The sequence below is a fragment of the Etheostoma spectabile genome, chromosome 2, assembly GCF_008692095.1.
Source record: "Etheostoma spectabile isolate EspeVRDwgs_2016 chromosome 2, UIUC_Espe_1.0, whole genome shotgun sequence".
Classification (NCBI taxonomy): domain Eukaryota; kingdom Metazoa; phylum Chordata; class Actinopteri; order Perciformes; family Percidae; genus Etheostoma; species Etheostoma spectabile.
The window spans coordinates 18965144-18986428 of NC_045734.1; the positions used below are offsets into that span (position 1 = coordinate 18965144).

A 21285-nucleotide genomic window follows, 5' to 3' on the forward strand; every position below is an offset into this window, starting at 1 on the left:
GTTCATTGCAGTTGGGGCCCTAGTGCCCTACGCCCCACACACACCACGATCGATCGATCGGGTCTGGAGCTCTCCGTGTCCCGCTGGAGATCAGATCACGTCGAGCTCGGCAGCGGATCTTTCTAGCGGTGTTTCCACGCTGCCCCCCCCCACTGATGGCGGTCCGTCTGCGGCTGCAGGACCTGGAGCTCACCGCCAGTGTTTCAGTCGGACTGTTATAAGTGTTGAGATGATTAAAAGGTATTTACAGTATTTAAAAAAGCGGGCTGGATGCAAGTTAGCCAAAGCTAGCTAGCTAACGTCCTGTTGGCTCAGAGCTCCACAGACTAAGTCCACAGGTACAAATTAGTTTTGCACCAAATGTATCGCAAGAAGTGTTGCAGAACTGGAGAGCGCAGACTCGCCGCTGTGTGATGGAGAGAGCACGCTGCAGCGGCAGATTCCAGAGGTTGGAATCACTGAGTTGTGGTTGTACTGGAAAAGTGACTCAAGTGAAAAAAAACACGGGTACAGATTTTTTTCACAAGCTCTCAAACCATATTCTACAAGTGCTCAGATCGCATCTACGCGCTCTCACTTGTGCACCAAATTTACCTTCATAAGAGGGGCTCACGGCAGCTCCCGTGGTTGAGCACAGTTTTTTTTCCCCTCCCATCCTGTAGTCTACTCGCGCCCCCCCGGGACAGAGTCCGCGCCCCCCCTATGCTCTACACCATAGATGGCAAAATTACAAACAATACAATGTGTGATACAGAAGAGCCCATGTAAGACAGCATAAACTGACACCGTGCCCACAAATATCTTATATGGACTGTAATAATCCAACTACAAAACTATTAACTCATATTCCCATTTTAATACAACGAAACAGACCCAAATTACTGACCTCCACATTCTGTCAAAACAGCCAAGTGTGTCTTTCTACCCTTGAGGCCATATGAATACAACCTTTAATAAATCACTGCTTTGGGCTGTTTTTACAGCTAAATTGAGAAACAGACTCAAACTGTAAATTTGTCTTCAAGAAGCTGGATTGCCATGTATGTGGAAAAATGTTGTGAAATTTCTGACAATCACTAATGTGAAATTTAGCCTTTAAGAATACAACAAAGTCTATGAAGTTGCCTAAGAATGCAGCTTCTCAGTCTATGTAGTAAGCATGTGAGTGATTGGTTTCTCTCAGAAAATTCAGTAATCCAGCTGATTCAGTAGTAGTAGCAAAACATGCCTATTGTTGGTAAATAAGGGGTCAAATCCCTTATTGGTATTGCATGATAGTATGCACTGAAGTGAAGGAATCCTCTTTTTTTATTTATTTTTTTTAACTTCTGGACCTTTGTAAACAAATTCTGCTGTTATTGTGATTAGGTTTAGAGTAGAGGGGGATGATGTGGCCCAGCGGCGCCGTCCAAGCTACTTGATCCTCATCTCCACAAAAAAAAATCCACTGAATCACTCACATTCTCCGACTGTGTCTCTCCCACACTGAAACTGAAAACACAGACTCAGAGACAGGGGATGCAATTTGAGTGGCAGTGTAGGTATGCATTTGCTATTTGTACAGTAGACATGCTGAGTGGTCTCTCTCAGAGAGAGAGAGAGAGAGAGAGAGAGAGAGAGAGAGAGAGAGAGAGAGAGAGAGAGAGAGAGAGAGAGAGAGAGAGAACAGTGAGGGGGAGGAAAGTGTGTTCCTTGAAGTCCAACCTGCCTTTCTGCTTCAATTGAGTAAAAAAAAAAAAAAATACCTCCCAGAAAAGTGAAAAGCCTTTCCTTTATTCACAGGCAAAACCTAATTAATATTTACAACTCTAGCCTGGCAACAGTGATAAATCTGTAGACATTCTTTGACGTTACACACTGACACTTTTCCTTCTATGGGTTTCTTCTAGTTTCAGTTTCTAGTTTCAGGCAGGATGCAGCTAAGAGCAACAGTGCAGAAAAATCACATCTGTAGACCAACTACCTGCCATTTCACATGTCCCAAATTACATCTTTAAGACTCAAGTTTTTGCCTCCCCTCAATTCTCAGAGGCTGTCAGAAATAAAATGCTTTTGGCCCATGAATAAAAAAGGTGATATTTCTTCTCCATATTTTGCAGGAAAATCCTCCTGCAGCACTTGGAAAGTTTAATGTATTCTGCATATTGAAGTCCACCTCCTTTCCAGTCAGAGGCTGTTATGCAATAGTGAGGTGTTCAGTCTTTCCATTTTCCTACTCAGAAGCACTCTGATGCCACCAAGTTCAAAAGGAATTTGAAAAGCAGATACAACTAAAGGGCTGACTGAAATCAAAAGAATATGAACAAAGTTTCACAAAATCTAGAGAAAAGGCATATTCATAGGCTATAGCATAATATAGTATGCAAGAAACCAATACAGATAACATAAACGCCATATACATTGAATAATTTATTAAATTGATGCATTTGTTGTGGTAAAGTCTAGGACTGCACGATGAGGAAAATTTCTAATTCCAATTATTTTGACTGGTATTGCAATGAGTCACAATATTGGAGGGAATGATCGTTTTTGTATCATTTTCATTGAAAATGATTAACACTGAAAACAATTGAAATGAATATAGTGTGATTTTTGCAAGGATCTGCAACAAACAAAGATTTTTTTTTTTCCCTTTGGTCTGTAGGAGGAGATTTGTAGGCCGGGACATCTCTGCAGCACCACAATACTTCATTCAGAATGGTTTGACACATATTTTGCCATTAACAAATATTGAGCCACCTGCGATGGATATTGCACTAGTCCATATTGCAATTTTGATAAAATTGCAATTAATTGTGCAGCCCTAGTAAAGTCACAACAAGTTTTTCTGAAGACCAGCTTTCAGCCAAAGCCAATGCTCAAGAGGTGTTAGTCCAGTAGAAAGCATGTAAGCTCCCTGTGTTGTTGCAGGTCATGAGTGGAGAACGTTATGAGACTGGCAGCGCCTTGTGAGATTTCATTACGGAGTCACAGTCTCCTCATATGCCAAATTCTTTCTAATACACAGTGCTGTGTTGAGATACACAGCCAAAGCCTGAAAATGATAAGCCCGCTGGAATTTGTTGTTTTTAACAGTAATATTTCAAAACAAATCATTACAGCCTGATCAGATTTCAAGTAGCATCCATATTGTGTTAATAGAGGGGTGACCAGCTGTACACAGCTGACATCTCTCCAGAGCAATGCTCCTTTATGTCTGCTTTTCAAATTCCACAAGTCAGCTGAAAATAAACATATCGATGAAACAAAAGGGTATCATTTGAGACTCCAGAGACCCGGGGGTTCCCCCACAGCATTAAATAGGAGCACAGAGGAGAAACTGAGAGGACCACAAAAACGGAGCTTTGTGTTCCCTTTTTATCCACATTATGGAATTACATACCCATTAATCAGTATCAGCAATGCCAAAATCAAAAAACAACAAGACATACCAAGAGCTTCATTTCATAGACCGATTTGAAGGTGAACAGGGTAAGGAAAGGGGGAAAAGTGTGGCTCTCAATAAATCCTTGGATTCAGCATTGCATTTGCTGTGTAGAAACAAAATGACAACTTTCAGGTACTGTCAAAATAACTGTCATAACTATTGGAGAAAGCAAAATGCCAAAATATAGTCAACGCAGGTAGATTTGGGCGAACATTTTATGATTAATTCCAATTTTGTTTAAAAAAAAAAGAAATCATCAAAGTCCCATCAGATCTTAGATGTAAAGGGCAGTGGATTTAGGTTAGCTTCTGCAACTCTGGTGTTAACTCTACATTGTGTTACTCAGAGACGAAAAACAAATACAACCTTTTGTGTGCTATCATCACAGATACCAGACAGCTGTACCTGAACAACTGCTGGACAGGTAAGCCATGGATTAGAGAAATACTGTACTGATTGTGACTCAATGTCTGCAGATTACTGGAAAAGCAGAATCACTGGTGTGCTAGCAACGGTATTGCTGAACCACAGGGTGATCTTCTCAACTACTCTGCATTCATTCAGTATTACAAAGACAGTCAGTTACAGGCTAAGGCTACATCCACTACGTTTTCATTTTTAAATTACATTTGAAAAAAAACAACAATATCTTTCCACACAAGTGGTTAGGCTCCTAATCAGAAATACATGCACATCACATGACCAGTCGCATACTTGGAATGTACGTGCCGGTGCAAATAGGAAGCAGATTGCTAAAATTACTCCCAAAAAAAAATCATTGATGTAAATACAGAAACTACTTTGGAAAAAGAACAACAGTATGAAGTAAGACAAGGGATCTATTTGCTTGGACCAACGACAAGGTGGAATGTTTACTAAAAAGGTATATAAGCCTACCTAACCAAGAAAGTCACAACGAAGGTGCCCTAACCATAAACAATCAGCTCAATATTCATCCATGTTCCTTCAACCAGTGTTGCTTTCAGCAGTAAAGCAATAAGACAAAAAAGTGCTAGACTTGGCAATCAGGATAACCTTATGCCTATATGTAATCAAACAGCAGGAAAATCAAACTGTACACACTTAAAGTGTAGACAAGCACAGTTTCTACAGAAAGGTTTTGTGTGTGTACATACACACACAATAAAAAGGGACCTTAAAAGGTGTTTCACCATCCTTTTATTGTCTAACTTAGAAAGAGTGGCTCCCTCTTTCAAAAATAAAAAAACCACATGTATTTGCAATAACTAAAACACATTTGTTTGGGAGTACTTCATTAGCAGTGCGACATGTTCATGCTTTTACTACAAATTAAGCACCATGTGCAACAAAATTTTGGGTGGTCTGCTGCATCTAAAAACTGTTAACCCCTTGTTTCCTTTTAGATGTACTGATAACAGAAAGGATAAATACAGCTGGAACCGCTGCATCATAAGAAGGAATATAAAATGGTTCCATATGATGGCAAGGGCCACGTGAGCACTAACTGAGTGTATGTGTGTAACCTGTGTAGCGTGTGTACGGTCAATTGAAGTTTATGCTCGTGATGCAGACTGTGATGCAGACTAAACATAGCTGGAGGAAGTTTGGGTATCGAGCCCTGCAATGCACTACAAAACCTAACCACAACACAGTGACCCCACGCTAGAGGCAAGATCAAGCAGACATTCCGACACACCATGATACAAGAGCGTCATATCTTTCAGGGCCGTGCACACAGACTAATCTGTAGTAAAAAAATATTTACAATAGAGGATAATTCATCATTCACAACCAGATGACTCAACTTAGTCATTTACAAATAAAATAAAATAAAATAAAATAAAATAAAATAAAAAGGTAATCAACTAGCCCAATTATTCTTGCTGCAGACTATGCATTTTCACACTTTGAACACCTTGAACTAAGACTAGTTTACACTTTCTAAAAGAGTCTAGCACTTACTTCTGCCTCAGATGCCCAGGGCGACGAATTCAAGCATAAACTGACTGCCTTCAGTGTTTTGGCATTTAAATGCAGATCAGAATAAGAAAAGACTTGAAGAGAGGAGAAAATATGTTATCAAAAGGAGAAATGCTATGAGCTATTATATTTAAGCTGAAGCACAAAACTAAATAGAGGCCACCAAACAGGAATGTACAGTACATAAAAGTTGAAAACATATATTCTCTCATACTCATGTCTTAAGAAGAAGAGTAACCGAGTGATACACTGCATGTTCAGGAATCACAGTGACAGACGGGTTCAGAAAAAAGAAAAGGAATGTCAAAAACATGGCAAAAGAAAAGTGTCTGGTTCCAGAAAGAGAAAAGCCAGAGGGAAGCAGTATTAAAATGAGCATGTAGGCTTGTACGCATCATACCTTTGTACATGCTGTCAGCACAAACACTGAACCTCAGACTTCAAAAAGTCAGTGGATTGCAAAGACAAATCGCCCAGTGCCCTCCCCAAACCACACACAGTTTTTTAATGTGGTGAAGTAGAGCTATGAAGTGCATACTGAACAGCTAAGGCTTACTTATCGGAGTGTCTGAGTAGGTCAGGTTTATGAGCAACCTTCTACATAGGTCCGTACTTATGCTACAAGTTCAGAATCTACATCACGATAGCGAATTACCTTCTCTCATTATTCCTAAAGCTAGAGATAACATTTTCTGCAAATCAATGTTGTTGGTGCAGCCACTATTTTTAAGACAATAATTTGTCCATGTTTCTCAATGTGTGTGGACTAGCAGACATGTAAGCTAGTCAGTGAAAATATTAAGAAATCCCAGTACCTTGGAAGGCAATTTCTGCAAAATTAAGGAATTTTGAGCAGTGTGTATTAATTGGCTCATAACTGGGTCAAACCGGGGCATTGCTTGTTCTTAAATAAGCTGGTGCCAGGGGATATAAAACAGAGAATAACCCAATAAACATGACACAGTATGACTCAGTTCCATTGTGTGCTTATAAATCAATCACAAACTCTGGTCCACATTTTAAAGGTTTAAACTCTGTATTGTTCAAATGGGGGGAAAGACACTTGGAAATGTAACAGCTTTTCCAAGTGGAAAAGCAGCTTTCAATGTGTTGATTAAATGTGACTTTGTAATCAGGGGAGGCCAGCAAGCAGAAATAATACTAACTTAATCCATCCAAGGTGAGGATAAAGAAGTGAGTCAGAGTAGAGTAGTTGTTCTGCTTTTAAATACAAATTAATATGCATAACACCTGCCCAAATAAGGCAAGCAGAGAGAACTGTATGCAAATAATTAAAAATATTAATAATAATCAAGGACGTTGAAGTCCTAAAATAAACTCTTGAACTTTTAAAACAAATTAAGTAATAAGGTTCCAAAAGTTCCAAAGTTTCCTCATAACTAAGAACTATTGATTGTAAATAAGTCTAGCAAGTCAAGGAAAGAACCATTGGATGCCGAGGAAAAAAGCACCGCAGGTTACCTCACCTGTTCCAGCTGGGAGAGGATCAGCTGAAAGCGAAATGGAATGCGATGCTGCACAGGTGAACAAAGTAGAATTAGCTGCCTTGATCCATGCAATAATAAAAAGGAAGAACTAAACGAGGCAATGAATAAATTACAACCTCAATCCACAAGAGAATGAATGAAACAGAGCACATGTGTAAAGCTCTCCAGAAAGAAAACAAAGAACTGAGAGACAAATCTGAAAAGCTAGAGAATCACAGCCGAAGATTTAACCTCCGAGTATTTGGCCTCAACAAAGATTTGGAAAAAGGAAAACCCACCAAATTCATGGAGTCTTTCTTCAATAAGGTATTTAAAAAGATAAAAATTTGCCTTATAAACCAAAAGTGGAAATTGTGCATAAAGTGAGCCCTGCCATAAAACGTGACTCGAGACCAATGATCGTCAGGCTGCAGAGGTATTTAGCCAAAGAGGCTATTTTACAAATACCAAAGCAAGAAAAAGTCCTCAATTTCAGAGGGATGAATGTTAAAATCTTTCCGGATGTGACAGCAGAAGTGTCCAAGAGAAGAGCACAGATCAAAGATCGGAGAATGAAACTGCATCAGGCAGGAATACAACATGGTCTGATTCATCCTGCAACACTAATCAAACTTTTAAAGGAGAAACAAAATACTTTCATGATAATAAATCAGGAGAAATCTACTACAATCAAGTGATTGGACCGACACTGGCTGGCAATTAGGTATTGATGGGACTTGCACCAGAAACAAGTGCATCAGATGCAGGTATGATGAACTGAACTGAGTTAAGAGAATATAAAGAGAATATAAATATTGTATAATTACTGATTCCGTAGCCTTGTATATTACATTGAATAATTTACTATTGATTGGCTAAAAAAGGACTGTAGATATTTGCCTAAGTTGTTAGCATTGTAAGTGCCAGATAAGAGATTCAGCAACATATTCAGAGTTGGAACCTACTTTAATGGAGGTTTTTCCAAAGGTAAGGCTTGTGGAACATGGAGTGCCTCAAGGAAGTTGTCTTGGACCACTCCTCTAAACAATCTTTACTAATGATTTACCATCTGTTTAGATAAAGTGAGCAATTCAATGTTTGCTGATGATTCTACAATATATATATATATATATATATATATTTATCAGGAACTGATATTGGTGATCTAAATACTGAACTACAGCGAGAGCTACAGTCAGTGGTGGACTGGATCAGGAGTAACAAACTGATTCTCAATGGATCTAAAACTACTGGTTTAGTGGTTGGAACTAATTTTTCTTTATGTTTCAAACCAAAACTTGAACTTAGTGTAGAGCAAACTTCTGTAGAGCAAAGAGAAGAGGCTAAACTTTTGGGTGTGATGATTGACAATAGATTGTGTTGGGACAAACACATTCAGAAACTGGTAACTAAAATGGGCAACACCTTGTCAGTTATTAAAAGGTGTGCAAACATCTTCACACCACAGATAGTTAAGCAAGTCCTTCAGGCTTTGTTTTTTTCACATCTGGATCACTGCTCAGTGGTGTGGTCCAGCACTTCAGCAATTAATATTAAAAAACAAGTGATTCAGAATAAAGCTGCAAGTGTGGTTCTCTATTGTGGGTTTAGATCAAATGTTGAAAAATGCATGAAAGACTCATGGTTTAAAGTTTAAAATAATTTGTGTATTATTCGCTAATGTTTTTTTACATAATGTTATAACAAACAAAACACCTTCTTTATATACACAAAACTATCTTTTAGTATTGATACACATTATTATCCAACGAGGCATGCAGTAGGAGGTAGTTTTATTTTACCAAAAAATGAAAACTAAATCAATTCAACGTTCAGTCAGGTACAGAGCAATGTGTGAATGGAATTCTCTCCCAAAGACCATCAAACACAACTCTCAGTATGGTTTAAAAAAAAATAAAAAATAAATCACTTAAGACATATTTACTTCAAAAGAAATTAAATATTCAATATCAAAATAGTTTGTTATTGGGCTTTTGTTATCTTATTTCTTAAAATAGGTTTATCTATTCTGAGTAGTGTCTTTTATTTTATTTTTGTAATAATCGCGTTAACAGTAAGATTTAATTATGATCCGTATTACAAATGATATGTCTGTGTTTAATGTAATGTCATATAATACATGTATAACGTAATAAAGAGTATTGTCAAAGAAGAATAAATAAATAATAAAAAAGGGAAGAATAGCTTTTAGCTTATGCTGAAGCTAATGGGGATCCAAATAAGATGTAACATTCATTCCTTATCTTTAAGGAAGCCTACAGCCCTTATTTAGCTCAACATCACATGTTGACAGAACATCCTGTGGAAGCTTAACAGTGAGTGTACATGTGTGGAAGTGTTTGTCCTCTGTTTTAAGAACACACAGCATTGTGCTTGCACATACAAACAAGCTGGCACACACATGTGTTTTCTGAGAGCTAACGGTGAACGCAGTGGTGCCATGACAGTGGTCCCTGCTTACTTCTCTGAAATGCATTCTGCCCCGGTGCCAATGCTGGGCCAGGGACTGAGGCTTGATCTTTATCTTAATCACCAGCGTCTTGATTTGACCCCTTTTCAACACAAACAAAAGCTTCTGCACCAGCATCCCAAAATGTTACACACAAACACACACAACCATGCACAACAGTGAAAGTTGTACTTGTGGGTGTTCTTGCTGTGTGCCACGCCGCAGTCACTCAGAACAGCAAGGATCCTGAGATGATTCTTCCAGGCTTATGGGGGAAATGGATCCCATAGAGATACTGCCTTTTTGCAGAAGCAGTGACAGCAGTGACAGCATAGTGGTGCAGCCAAGAGCCCACATTTGAAAAAGGGGTGTGAGATGGATTCATCACCTTGTACATCTCATGTTATCCACATTGGAAAAACTCCAGATTCCATCCAGTGAAGGAAAGCAAGTGGAAACACCCATGTGCCTGTTCAATTTCAGTAAATCATACACCACCTCTCACTGTGCAGGAGACAGAGGGGGGACTACACCAATTGTTGGCTCCCTGCAGTGTTAGGAATAGCAGCTCTCAAAATCCAAGATGGCTTGCTTTAACAAGCTTAACAGCTAGCTCTGTGGGGTCACAACAACACACCAGCAAACTCAAACTAGAATGTTTTTTTATTTAAATTAAGCATAAAAGCGCTTTCCCTGTGTCCCAGATAAATGCTCTGGATGTAAGAAGGAGCTCCAAAAATGCCATTATGAGAAGTTAGAAGGTGGCATTTAAATGCAGTGTGTGATGACGAAGCTGGGGATGAGTGTGTAAGCCCACCCTACGCAAATTCTAATCAACTGCCATGACAAGGGGATCCCAGTGAGGGTGGCAAACTATTTCAGAAAAATTTAAAAGGCAACTGCCTTTTATGTAGGAAATTTACTAAATAGGTACTAACAAGATAGAAAGAAAAAATTGACTTTGGATCCTCATGATTCTAGTTAAAATGGCACACTTAAGTAAAGACCCTGTTTGATAAATGTTTTATTCTGATTAAAATTGCTCACACTTAGCAAAGGTATGGTGGTGAGCAGGGATGAAGGCTGGCAAATGCCAATAAGGCTACAGACCGCATTCAAATGGCACTTTAACAAGTTACCAACCAGCATGACATGAATAGTATATTGTTTAAATTGAATCCGATTTTAAACACAAATATCGGTCTGGGCATTGCTCACTATAACAACTCTTGCCAGTTATTCATATTGCTTATCAAATAAAGCGCTGCATGAACATAAACCTAAAATCTGAAAAAAAAGAAAGAAAAAAACAAAACATAATTAAGTACAAAAATAGTCTACCAGATGTCTTAACTTCCTAAGATTTAATATTTTGGTTTCTCAATGCAATCTATGAAAGAGACCAAAGAGCAGACAGAGTAAAACTGGACTTCGAATGGTATGCAATGTTAGGTCTGCACATGGTCTCAGACATATAAATAAAGTGTGGCCACAACTTAACACACATGTAAAATTTGAATGAATGCACAAGTCTAAATGTAGACTTAGCATCACTGATCACAGTGTGAGCAGCCGTTCTGGTTGCTCTCAGCCAGATGAAGCACAATTTCTTTCTCTCCCCACAAACACACACACAGTTTCCCTTATCCTTTCTCTCTACTGAAGGACAGAGGATTCATACCATTATAGAACACCTGTCGTTATGCTATGCTGTTGGAATTAAAAGCTGTACTAGACTGTTGTGACTCTAAGGAATTTTAATGGTCGAACAACAAATAAAAAGTAAATGTGCCTTTATAAAATGAGAAGAGGTTCTCTTTCCTTCTTCAGTTCAACTATTGTACCTTCTGAACACCACCAGCTTTATCATTTCATGTGGCTGCCACCAGACGATGATGGAGGTGATGGGCAGAAAACCTGGTCCCTACGTGAATCCATTCAGGCAAGTTAAACATAATACAATGCTGTGTACCACATGGTGAGTATAGTTGTATATTGGTCCTATGCTGTTCCGTATTTATGGAGAACATTGAAAGCCAGTATCTAGCTAGCTAAATACATCAAGGCCATTGTGAACGGCACCACAACGAATACATTTTTCAATTGTAAAATTATGATTTCACATCCACCAAGCATGGAGCCACACACCCATTATATGCCCTTCCCCCTGAAATGTTCTTGTAACATGACACACTACACAGATAAGAAGTCCTAACAATTAAATGTAGTTATGTTTCAATGAAGATACAAGTGTTAAAAAATAACCATATAAATTATGAATTAGAATTGATGGGCATTAGCACTGACTAACCGTTATTAAGCTAACCTATTTCATCTAAGCTAACCTTTAAGATAAACCCATAAGTAAAGATGCCAAGTAACTTTAGCCAGCTAACGTAGGTTAATTCAACATAAACAGCGTTGTTGTCACAGCTGTTTGCTAACCTGCAAGGCTTATTGACTGTATTTCTATGCTGCTAGGGAGGTTAGGGTGAGTTACATTTAGGTAAAAGTAAAGTACCTAATTGCGATAAAAAAGACACATGCGCCAGTGTCCAGCGGCACCATCAGCAGATGTTAGCCCGCTAGCCAACCAGGCTATCTTGCTAACGTTTCCGAGCGGCGCAACACGGGGTTTAAATTGTCTTACCTGTCAACCGCAGCTTTACCGGGCCATTTCTCCTAACTCCTTGGCTAGACATCCCCCTTTGTGTTCCAGCTTGATGAAAATTCACAAAAAGCGTCTAATTCATGTGTCAGCGTTCGAGTCTCAAAAATGTATCTCCCAAACAATCCCTCTGCTAGCTTGTGGTATCACCATAGCAAATCACACTGGATGTGTGGTAACGTTATCATAATAGCATCGCTGAAATAACACTCTCACTTGAGCCCCTTTTCCGTAAAAAAATGCAAATAACTAATTACGTCCCCAAATGCCGGTCACGCCGCGAGCCACGGGTACTCATACAAATCAAGCGGACGACTTGCCCTCCATCCAGACAGGCGTCTACCCTGCCCGTGCTGCTTGAACTGAAGTTGGTTGGTCGTGATGAAAAGTACTGCAGGCAGACAAGCAGAGTCAGGAGAGACATCCGGTAAAATCTTTCAAAATAAAAAACACTATCAGACAGGGCTATATTTTCTTAATACTAGCTAGCTACCAACAACAATCAAACGGCATGTTCATAAATAATGATCACTATAATGATATGTCTATATTACGACCAGGGGGTATCACGTGTGTTACGCTACTTTGTAAGCTAAAAGCGCATCGAGGCAGCTTTAAAAAGGGGTATCTTTCATTCACACCATTGAAACCCAGTGTCATATATCATCATCATCATCCATATCATGTTTACCTGGTTAGTAGTATAAAGCATGTAATAATTTTACTTTTAATACAAAATCCGTCTTTCAATTATCCATTATAAAAATAAAAAAACCGACAGCCACTACTTCAGAAGCCAATTATTAAAGGCCTACATAGATTCACAAGTGAAATGTAATGTCTACATAATACTGCCATCCGGGGTCAAACATAAAGTCACAAACTTTGTTAAACTATCACAAGGCCAGTTTACCCCTCGGGCCAATGAGCATAATGCGATTTTCCCTGATATACATACTCTCGATGCAGGGCTACAGTGAAGAAAATGATCTAAAGCCTCCAGTCTGGTTCTGCTCCTTCCTGAAAGCCCTGAGTCATCATGGCTATATAGTGTTATATACAATGAACGCACTGAAACAGATTTCATTCATAAAATAGTCTTCAATGTACAATAGACACAACAGGGTCCTTCTAACATGTAGGTTCACAATCAACACGTAAGGAGAATGACCACAGTGTCACCTAGTGGTGACAGACACATAATCACCTCCCACTCCCTATTTCTCATAGGAAATCATTCTTAACACCTTGTTCTTAACCACCAAACAAATCATGCACTCTTCTCTTTATAGCTTTCTTATACCTGAAACATCAATCACAAAGATAAAAAAACAACTTATGAGTAATATTTATTTACAAATATTTCTTTAAACAGGAAGATGTAGTTGTTGTGCTCTCACATACGATAAAATGTCTAAAAAAAAAATACAAAAATATCAACAAGGTACGAATTTTCTTTTTTCATGTTACAAAAGAGAAAAGCTGAGCATGTTAAAACTGGAAAGTGCTTTTGTCTTCAGGGATCTGGAAAGTAAAGCAGTCTGCAGTAGCTTCAGGAACCACAGACTCATCATCATTCTGAAAGACAAGAGGGACAGGGGAGAGAAGCATTAGAGGATTAACCAAGTTTTAGCATGTTTTATGGATCATTTCATGGATTGATATAGATTCTGTGAACAAGGCCAATTTCTGTCAGCCAACTAAAGGGTCTGTTGTGAATTGAGTTACATTAAAGACAGATCATGTAAGCAAGTTTTTATTATTTTTATTTCAAAGTCCTTTGGTCAAGGATTTTTTACCAGGAAAAGCAAAACACACATTAATGATTAAAACGAGCCTTATATTGTAGGTGGCCTTGTAGAAACCAGCCAACATCAAGCCCAGGCTACTGTATTACTGCGTCACAGCCCACATTAATTATTTGGCAACGGTTAGTAGCGACGAGTTACCACACAAGTGACTTATGCCACCCTGCCAGCTCTGCCAAAACTGTTGTCATTTAATATGTGAATGGATGTTTGCATAGTTAGTGCTGATCATCATCATTCTGCATGGCTAGTCTGAAGGCACTCCTGTTTCAGTGACACTTACCTCTTCAGAGAAGAATCTGTCTATGATGTTGAGAGAGGACTTGTAGACAGCTTCGTTGTCATGGGACTGCAAAGCCTCAATCTTATCCAAACCACCCAACTCCTCAATCATTAGGCACAGTTTCTCAATTTCACCAGTTTTGTATGCCATCTGTTGAGAAAGAAACAGAAAAGACTAATCATTCCCTCGCCAAGAGATGAACCTGTGACCATCCATTTTAATCTGACTGCCAAGAATCCATCTGCACCATTCAGACTAATGTGATGGAGATTAAATTCTGCAAATCTTCCTTGTTTTCTAATCTCAGAAACCCACAGTGTTAATTAACATTTCCTAAGTACCTAAAAAACAAATGTCTGCTGGCAGAATTTCCCCATATATATATCTCCAATGCAAATATAGCATAAAAGGGCTTGGCAATATACCTGTAAAATGTTGTAGATTGCATCCAGGATGACCAAGATGATTTTGCTGTCTTTGGCTGTCAGCAGATTAAGCAGAGGCGCCAGAACATTGCATTGAACCAGGTAGGCCACTTGCGCCACCGTTCCACCACTGGTATAATTGGTGACAGCCCACACTGCCTCCTTCTGAGCCTTGTAGTCTCCCTACACAGAAATCACATCAGATGTTTACGGCCAGAGAAAAGTATAGAGATAAACTAGAGATACTAAAGATATAGTTAACGGGCCTTAATGTATAACCACAAAATCATCATATATTAGTAAATAAGAAAAATCTGTTTATTTGTTCATAAAATAATAGTGGTAACTATGCATTATCAACAGCAGAGCGCCGAGAGGTCGGGGAACAGGCAAGTGACTGGGCTGGTCAGGTTATATTAAGTTACAGAAAAGACGAGTAAAAAAAAAAACATAAAATATAAGTATGAATAAATTATCTTATTTTCTTTGTGATTCTGTTCTTGATAAATGTATGCATGTATCCATAGATATTAGAAATACTCTAAGACTGGTCTTAAAACTAGAGTTGGAGCCCATGTGCAGCCCTTTGGCTGTCTACAGTTCAGGAAAGGGTGATGGGTAAATAAAGAAAACAATTTCCCCCACACTGATCAATAGATTATAACTTGACTTTTCATGTCTTAATACATCTCATTGGGATTATTGTAACAATCTGGTTATGATTTCTGCTCTTGTGTTCTGACCTGTTGGAGGATCTCCACCAACATTGGCATCAGGCCTGCATTGATTACTTCCTGGATCTGGCTGTCCTTGCCAGCAGTGATATTGGACACTGTCCAGGCTGCCTCTTTCTGGATATTGGACTTGTGGTGGCGCAGCAGGCTGGGAAACATCGCCAGAGCACCTGCATTCAGCACACACTGTGTCTGCTCATCTGTCCCAGTCACAATGTTGCCAAGTGACCGCAGGGCTGGAGTCTGGGAGGGGAAGGAGAGCAAGTCAATTATCCGTAATATTCACAATTTAGGGACTATATGAAGGGGATGATGGTGATGACAATGAATGATAACTAAATTCTGTGTGTATTATTGTAACGAACCATCTATCTGAAGCCACTAAAAATGCATACAACAGCAGAATATGCTTGATTTTTCTGTTACTGGTTCACATCTCTTCACACAAGACTTTCACACCGGTAATCTGTCCTACACCTGGCAGAAAGATTTTCCAGTAGTGCAGGAGTTAACAAATAAGAGAAGTAATGAGAACAGATGTTTAACAACATGACCTAGACAGAAAGTGGTTTTCTTGAACTTTGAGGTAAGCAGTGAAATATACATGAGGATATCCACAAAAAAGAAAGATAGTGCAGGGTGTAATGAAGAGTGCTGGTATGTGTAACCATACAATGAGCACTCTTAGATCCAATGAACGGAACAAACAATTATAATAAGGTGCACTAAGACTTTCATCAAACGCTTTCATGACAGCAGAAATAGAATCAAGAGTGCAGCTACTTCTGATGGATGAAGGTAATCTTCATTTATAATTCCTTTGAATATCAATGTTGTACTAACTGAATATGAACATTGTAGACAGTGCACTAACTGCAGTTTCAAATGTGACAAATAACAGTAACTTTTGACTTAAACTCAACACCACATACCACAACGGAGAGCTCCCCACAGGCTAGCAGCTGGACTAGGCGGGGAACCAGGCCAGCCTGCACCACCACCTCTATCCTCTCATTGGAGCCATCGGTCAAGTAGGACACTGCCCAACAGGTGTCGGCCAGAATCTCCTTGTCGTCGCAGTGCAGGAGACGCACCAGGGCAGGAAGCAGCTGCTGCACCGCCGTCAAAGGAGGTGCCGGGTTCTTGTTTCGACACAGATTGGACAGCGTCCAGGTGACATTGCGCAGGTAGCCAGACTGGTATGATGGATTAAGAGCCAAGTGTTATTTTACAAAATGTAATAACATGATAGTTGTCAGAGTAACAGAGAATGACAAGACTCAAGTTTTTTTAAAAGACATCTCTAAAGAGAGCAATCTCAAAACAGAATCAGTTTAATTTAACAAATTTTAATTAATTAACATTAGCCTTTTCCAAAACCAAATAAATAAATAAATAAATCTCAGGATATTTATAAATCCATGAAACTTGTCAGTGGACTAAAATGACTGCAATTTAAGTAAATGTTTGTGAAGTATATATTCTGCAGAATCATGCAATCTGTACGATGTGAATAACCCCCTTAAATGATTGTACTGTCATATCACTAAATAACATTTTTCAGGTGCATAAGCAAAGTCAGTTATGGACCACTCTGCTGAGTGTAAAAGGCTTCTCAACTATGCAATAACTTTTCAACAGGAATAAACAAATAGTTGTGACTGCAACCAAATCCCATGGAGGAATGGGGATCTGATTCTAATGTGGTAGGGGATACCTACAGTGGCTTAAGAAAGTTTACACACCCATGCTAAAGCTGATTTAAAAAGAAGAATAAAAAAAACATCTTTTGGAAATTGATCTTGATGTTTTAATTAAACATTTTTAGGAAAATCCAACCTTTTAAAAATACACCAATTTTCTTTGTGAATGAATAATGTAAATAAATGTTTCTCTTTAAAATACAGGGGCATAAGTATACACACCCCTATGTTAAATTCCTATAGAGGCAGGCACATTTTTTTTTAAAGGCCAGTTATTTCATGGATCCAGGATACTATGCATCCTGATGAAGTTCCCTTGGCCTTTGGAATTAAAATAGCCCCACATCATTATATACTCTCCACCATAAATATAGATTGGCATGGGGAACTTTCCATAAGATCATCTCTCAATGCAAATAAAAACCAGCTATTAAGCTAACTGAAATAAAGCCATGCCAATAAAGGACACTAAAGGACAGACCAGTCAATTCTGGTTGAGTATTAATTACATTACAGATGTACTAACAGCTTGACTCAGTTGATTTGCCCACACCATGGAAATCTTGCCATTTTAAAGTGTTGAGTGTTGCCAAGAGCCAACAGCAATCTGTCTTAACTGGACCCAGACAGCCTGGATGTCTATATCTGAATAGAAAATACCAGGGAAGTTTATTGCTATGTAAATTGAAAATGTTTTTTAAAACCAGCGGTGCAATGATGTTTGACAGAAACTCACAGGAAACACAGACAGGTCAGGGACTGCCAGCAAGGCTAGTAGTGGCTGGAGACCACCATGCTTGATCACTAGGTCTCTGTAGTTAGAACCATCACCTAGATTTTTTTTTGGGGGGGGAATAGACATTTACAGTCAGTAGTGCAATCAGAACAGAAAAAAGTACACTGTAACTAAATGAAAACCCCAGATACCACAGTATGGTATTCACCATGAAAAATGCATAATTTTGTTGAGCATTTAAGAGATAGCCCTACACTTTGCCTTTACCCTGATCTATTACCATATTCTAATACTTTTACTGATTAAGAAAACGACCAGTACTGATACTCCGATAGACTATGGGTTCCATTTAATCTCATATGAAATCACATTTGGACAATTAACTCACTGTGTCAACAACACACTTAACATTTTTACGACATACCCTTTTACATATATTCAAAATCCCTCAATATTACAGCGGGTAGAGACAAACAACACATCAAGACAAAGGAAGCAGTTACACACAACAACAACAACAACAACAACAACAACAGATCCTCACATCACCAATATCTAGAAAAATATTATGCCTAATATAACATTGCAGGACAACAGAAGTAAAACAAGGGACTCAAACACAAAGAGATGTTGAGTGTCGTCTGACTACAGTACCTGCGATGTTACCCAGGGCCCAAATGGCCTGCTCGCTGATGTGTGGGTGGGGTGATGTCACCAGGCTGATAAAGGCTGGGATGGCCCCTCCTTCCACTACAGCAGTGGTCTGGTCTGTGGTACCTGAGGCGATGTTGGTCAGTGCCCAAGCTGCCTCAAATTGGATGGGGGGGCATTCAGACAATGCCAGAAAACTAACAAACCTTGGTATGAGGCTGGCAGCAATGATGCTGTCTATAGGTGGGTGCTTTTCTCTGGAGAGGAGCCTCCTATACATCAGGTAAAAAACAGTTGGGGAGTTAATAAAGGGAAGCAACTTCAAGGAAAGTAAAAATGAACCTTCTCCGTTGTTAAATGTAGGCGTAAAGGTTGCTGGTACTACAGGGGCTATCATGTATAAGAGGTTTGGGAACAAATTGATTTCCTATTCAATAGAAACAAGTCCACAAAATAATATGCTTGAAACTGGTGTGATGGACATCATGATTTAGGAATGGTCTACAGTAGAGATAGTATAATGATGAAAGACTGAAGAAGAAAAAATTACAACATGTCACTGGTCCTCTGAACCGCATGCAAGCATATAATGCCACGGTAACAAGTTTATTACATTAGCACATCAAAACTTGCAGTCAGCGTTCTTTAATTTAATTAATTTTTACCTGGCTGCCTGCGTGGCCTGCAGCTGATGATCTAGATTCTGGCTGGTAACACCTTCTACAATCTCCTCCACAGACCATTGCTGAGGAGGCTGTGGAAAAATAAAAATAAGCAGTATACTTATCTGTCCAATAAACCTGGGTCAAACAGAAGTTAAAAATAACCCTCAAAATTCATTGAAACATGCTTAGAATATTTTGAGGTCAGGATTATAGGATCAGGACAATGCAAAAAACACTTGACCTATTATTTGCTGGATGTCTTGACTATTGTCTACTGAATGCAAATAATGAAGGAATATTGACCCTAATATTGGTTCATTTAGCTGGCTTTGTTGACCCCATACACAGGTGGCTGGTTCGTGTTAACCACCACTGAGTAATTATTGGTGTCATTCGCCATTGGGTTATTATTTATGTTATGAAGCCATATTACTGTACCTATAACTACCTTCATATTTTCTTCAAAAAAAGGCAAATATTGATAAGGTGTATTACTATCTCGTGTATTTAATGTGTTATATGCTTTACTGTGAAGCACACTGAAGTTGCCTGTGTATGAAATTATATAATCAGATGTTTTAGACAGGGAAAACACATGGAGCTGCGGCCTGTTTACCGTTACTGTGCCTAGCCAAATCAATTAGCTAGTGTGTGAAAGGGGCTGTAGAGCTGCCGTCTACCTGTGCGTTGGGATCTTTCTCTTGGAGAGGAGAGGTTGGCTCGTCCAGAAGGCTCTCGACGTTTCTCCTCTTCAGGATCTGATCATCCTTCTTTGCTTTTCGTAGCTCCACGTTGACTTCCGCTCTCCTGCGCCGTAGCTCCTGAACAAGTCGATACCCATAAAAATATAAGACGACTAGCAATATAATTCCTGTATAATTCTAATGCTGGGTCTCACTTGCAGAACTTACATTGGCATCTCTCCCTTTGTTTTTGAACTGGGTGAGTCGAGCCCCGTTGTCGTTGCCAGCTGACATTCCTGACCGTTTAACAAGACAGTCGATTCCAATAACGTTATAGATACTCCCTGTTGAAAGATGATCATTTAAACCAAAACGGGCCAACCAACGGCTGCGTTCACTATCTTTCTCTGGTTAACTATGTTTTCTAGCTAGCAGGCGGTGAATTAGCTAACGCTGGCCGTTAACTGCCCGCTTGTCTTAAGGCCAAGCCGGTTATCTAACACCATGTGGCCCGTCGCACACTGAGCTCCTGTCTGGTATACCGACACCCCAAAACCCGATGAAATTTATAAGAACAACGATAATACACTCACATTATAAACTATGGATGTAACAAACGTTAGATATTTGCTGAAAAATGTAAAATTAGCCACACAACATGTGCGAGAAGCTCACCTTACAGCTCTTTTGTAGTTTTTACAAGATACGTGACGTCATTTATATACCACCCTATTTTTCTGAGTTTTGATTGGTCAATCGAACTAAAAAAAACGCTTCAAACAACAAGGCTGTAGTCAAAGGCAACCGCTGTTAGTATCGCGAGATAAAGCTGCCACATCTTTATGGGCTGGTTGGTTATCATTGTGGACTATTGCGGCCATTTCTGACACATCTATTGTACCGTGGGTCACATTTTACTTACATAACAATGTATTACTTCATTTTAGATGCTCAAATGCACACTCTTTTGAGGATTTCGATCCTGTCCTTAATTTTGATAAAGGTTATTTTCCACATCTAGCTACGTAATGACCCAGTGGCCTAATGGATAAGGCATCAGCCTCCGGAGCTGGGGATTGTGGGTTCGAGTCCCATCTGGGTCGCATTTAGCTCCTTTTCCGGGCTTCAGTACAAGTCGCTTTCCGCTATGATTTGGATGTTGGAATATTCGAACAATGTCTTGCAAATATTAAAACCATTAATCGTTAACGGCAACAACTCACTAAGACAATCATTCTAATCTTTTTTTTTTAATGGAAAAAAATTTATAAAATGTGGTGCAAAACTGATGAGAACGATTTGAAATAAATGTGTACAGTTGGCTAAGGAGCCTACGGTCCTTCCACATCTGTCAGACAATGCTGAGGATGTTTTATGAGTCTGTGGTGGCTATACTCTCCTGTATGCTGTTGCATGCTGGGGCAGCAGGCTGAGAGTGGCAGACACCATCAGACTCACTGATTCGCAAGGCTAATGATGTTGTTGGCGTGGACATGGACACCTTAAAGACGGTGCAAGAGAGGAGGATACTGTCCAAAATACAGTTCATCCTGGACAACTCCTCCCACCCACTCCACCACACA

The 21285-nt window shown here is 39.3% G+C and overlaps 2 protein-coding genes and 1 non-coding gene across 3 annotated transcripts in view; 1 reads left to right on the top strand and 2 right to left on the bottom strand.

Moving 5' to 3' along the window:
* LOC116700034 (E3 ubiquitin-protein ligase SMURF2) overlaps positions 1 to 12416 on the bottom strand; it is a 69229-nt gene extending 56813 nt beyond the window's left edge. The window contains exon 1 of the mRNA XM_032532869.1: positions 11997 to 12416. Coding sequence (XP_032388760.1) covers positions 11997 to 12048 — 52 coding nt within the window. The 5' untranslated portion in view covers positions 12049 to 12416. The remainder of the gene's footprint in view (positions 1 to 11996) is intronic.
* A 930-nt stretch (positions 12417 to 13346) lies between these two features.
* LOC116700063 (importin subunit alpha-1) lies at positions 13347 to 20492 on the bottom strand. Its single transcript, XM_032532905.1, has 11 exons — positions 20378 to 20492; positions 19931 to 20046; positions 19700 to 19840; positions 19020 to 19108; positions 18358 to 18626; positions 17704 to 17798; positions 16197 to 16460; positions 15274 to 15507; positions 14531 to 14713; positions 14106 to 14255; positions 13347 to 13592 (listed from the first exon to the last, which is right to left on the bottom strand). Exons 2-11 carry the CDS (start codon positions 19994 to 19996, stop codon positions 13506 to 13508), a joined length of 1578 nt encoding a protein of 525 aa, XP_032388796.1. The 5' UTR covers positions 19997 to 20046; positions 20378 to 20492; the 3' UTR covers positions 13347 to 13505.
* Positions 20493 to 20732: 240 nt separating this feature from the next.
* trnar-ccg (transfer RNA arginine (anticodon CCG)) lies at positions 20733 to 20805 on the top strand. The gene has a single exon. It is a non-coding gene; the product is annotated as a tRNA-Arg (tRNA).
* Positions 20806 to 21285: the final 480 nt, after the last annotated feature.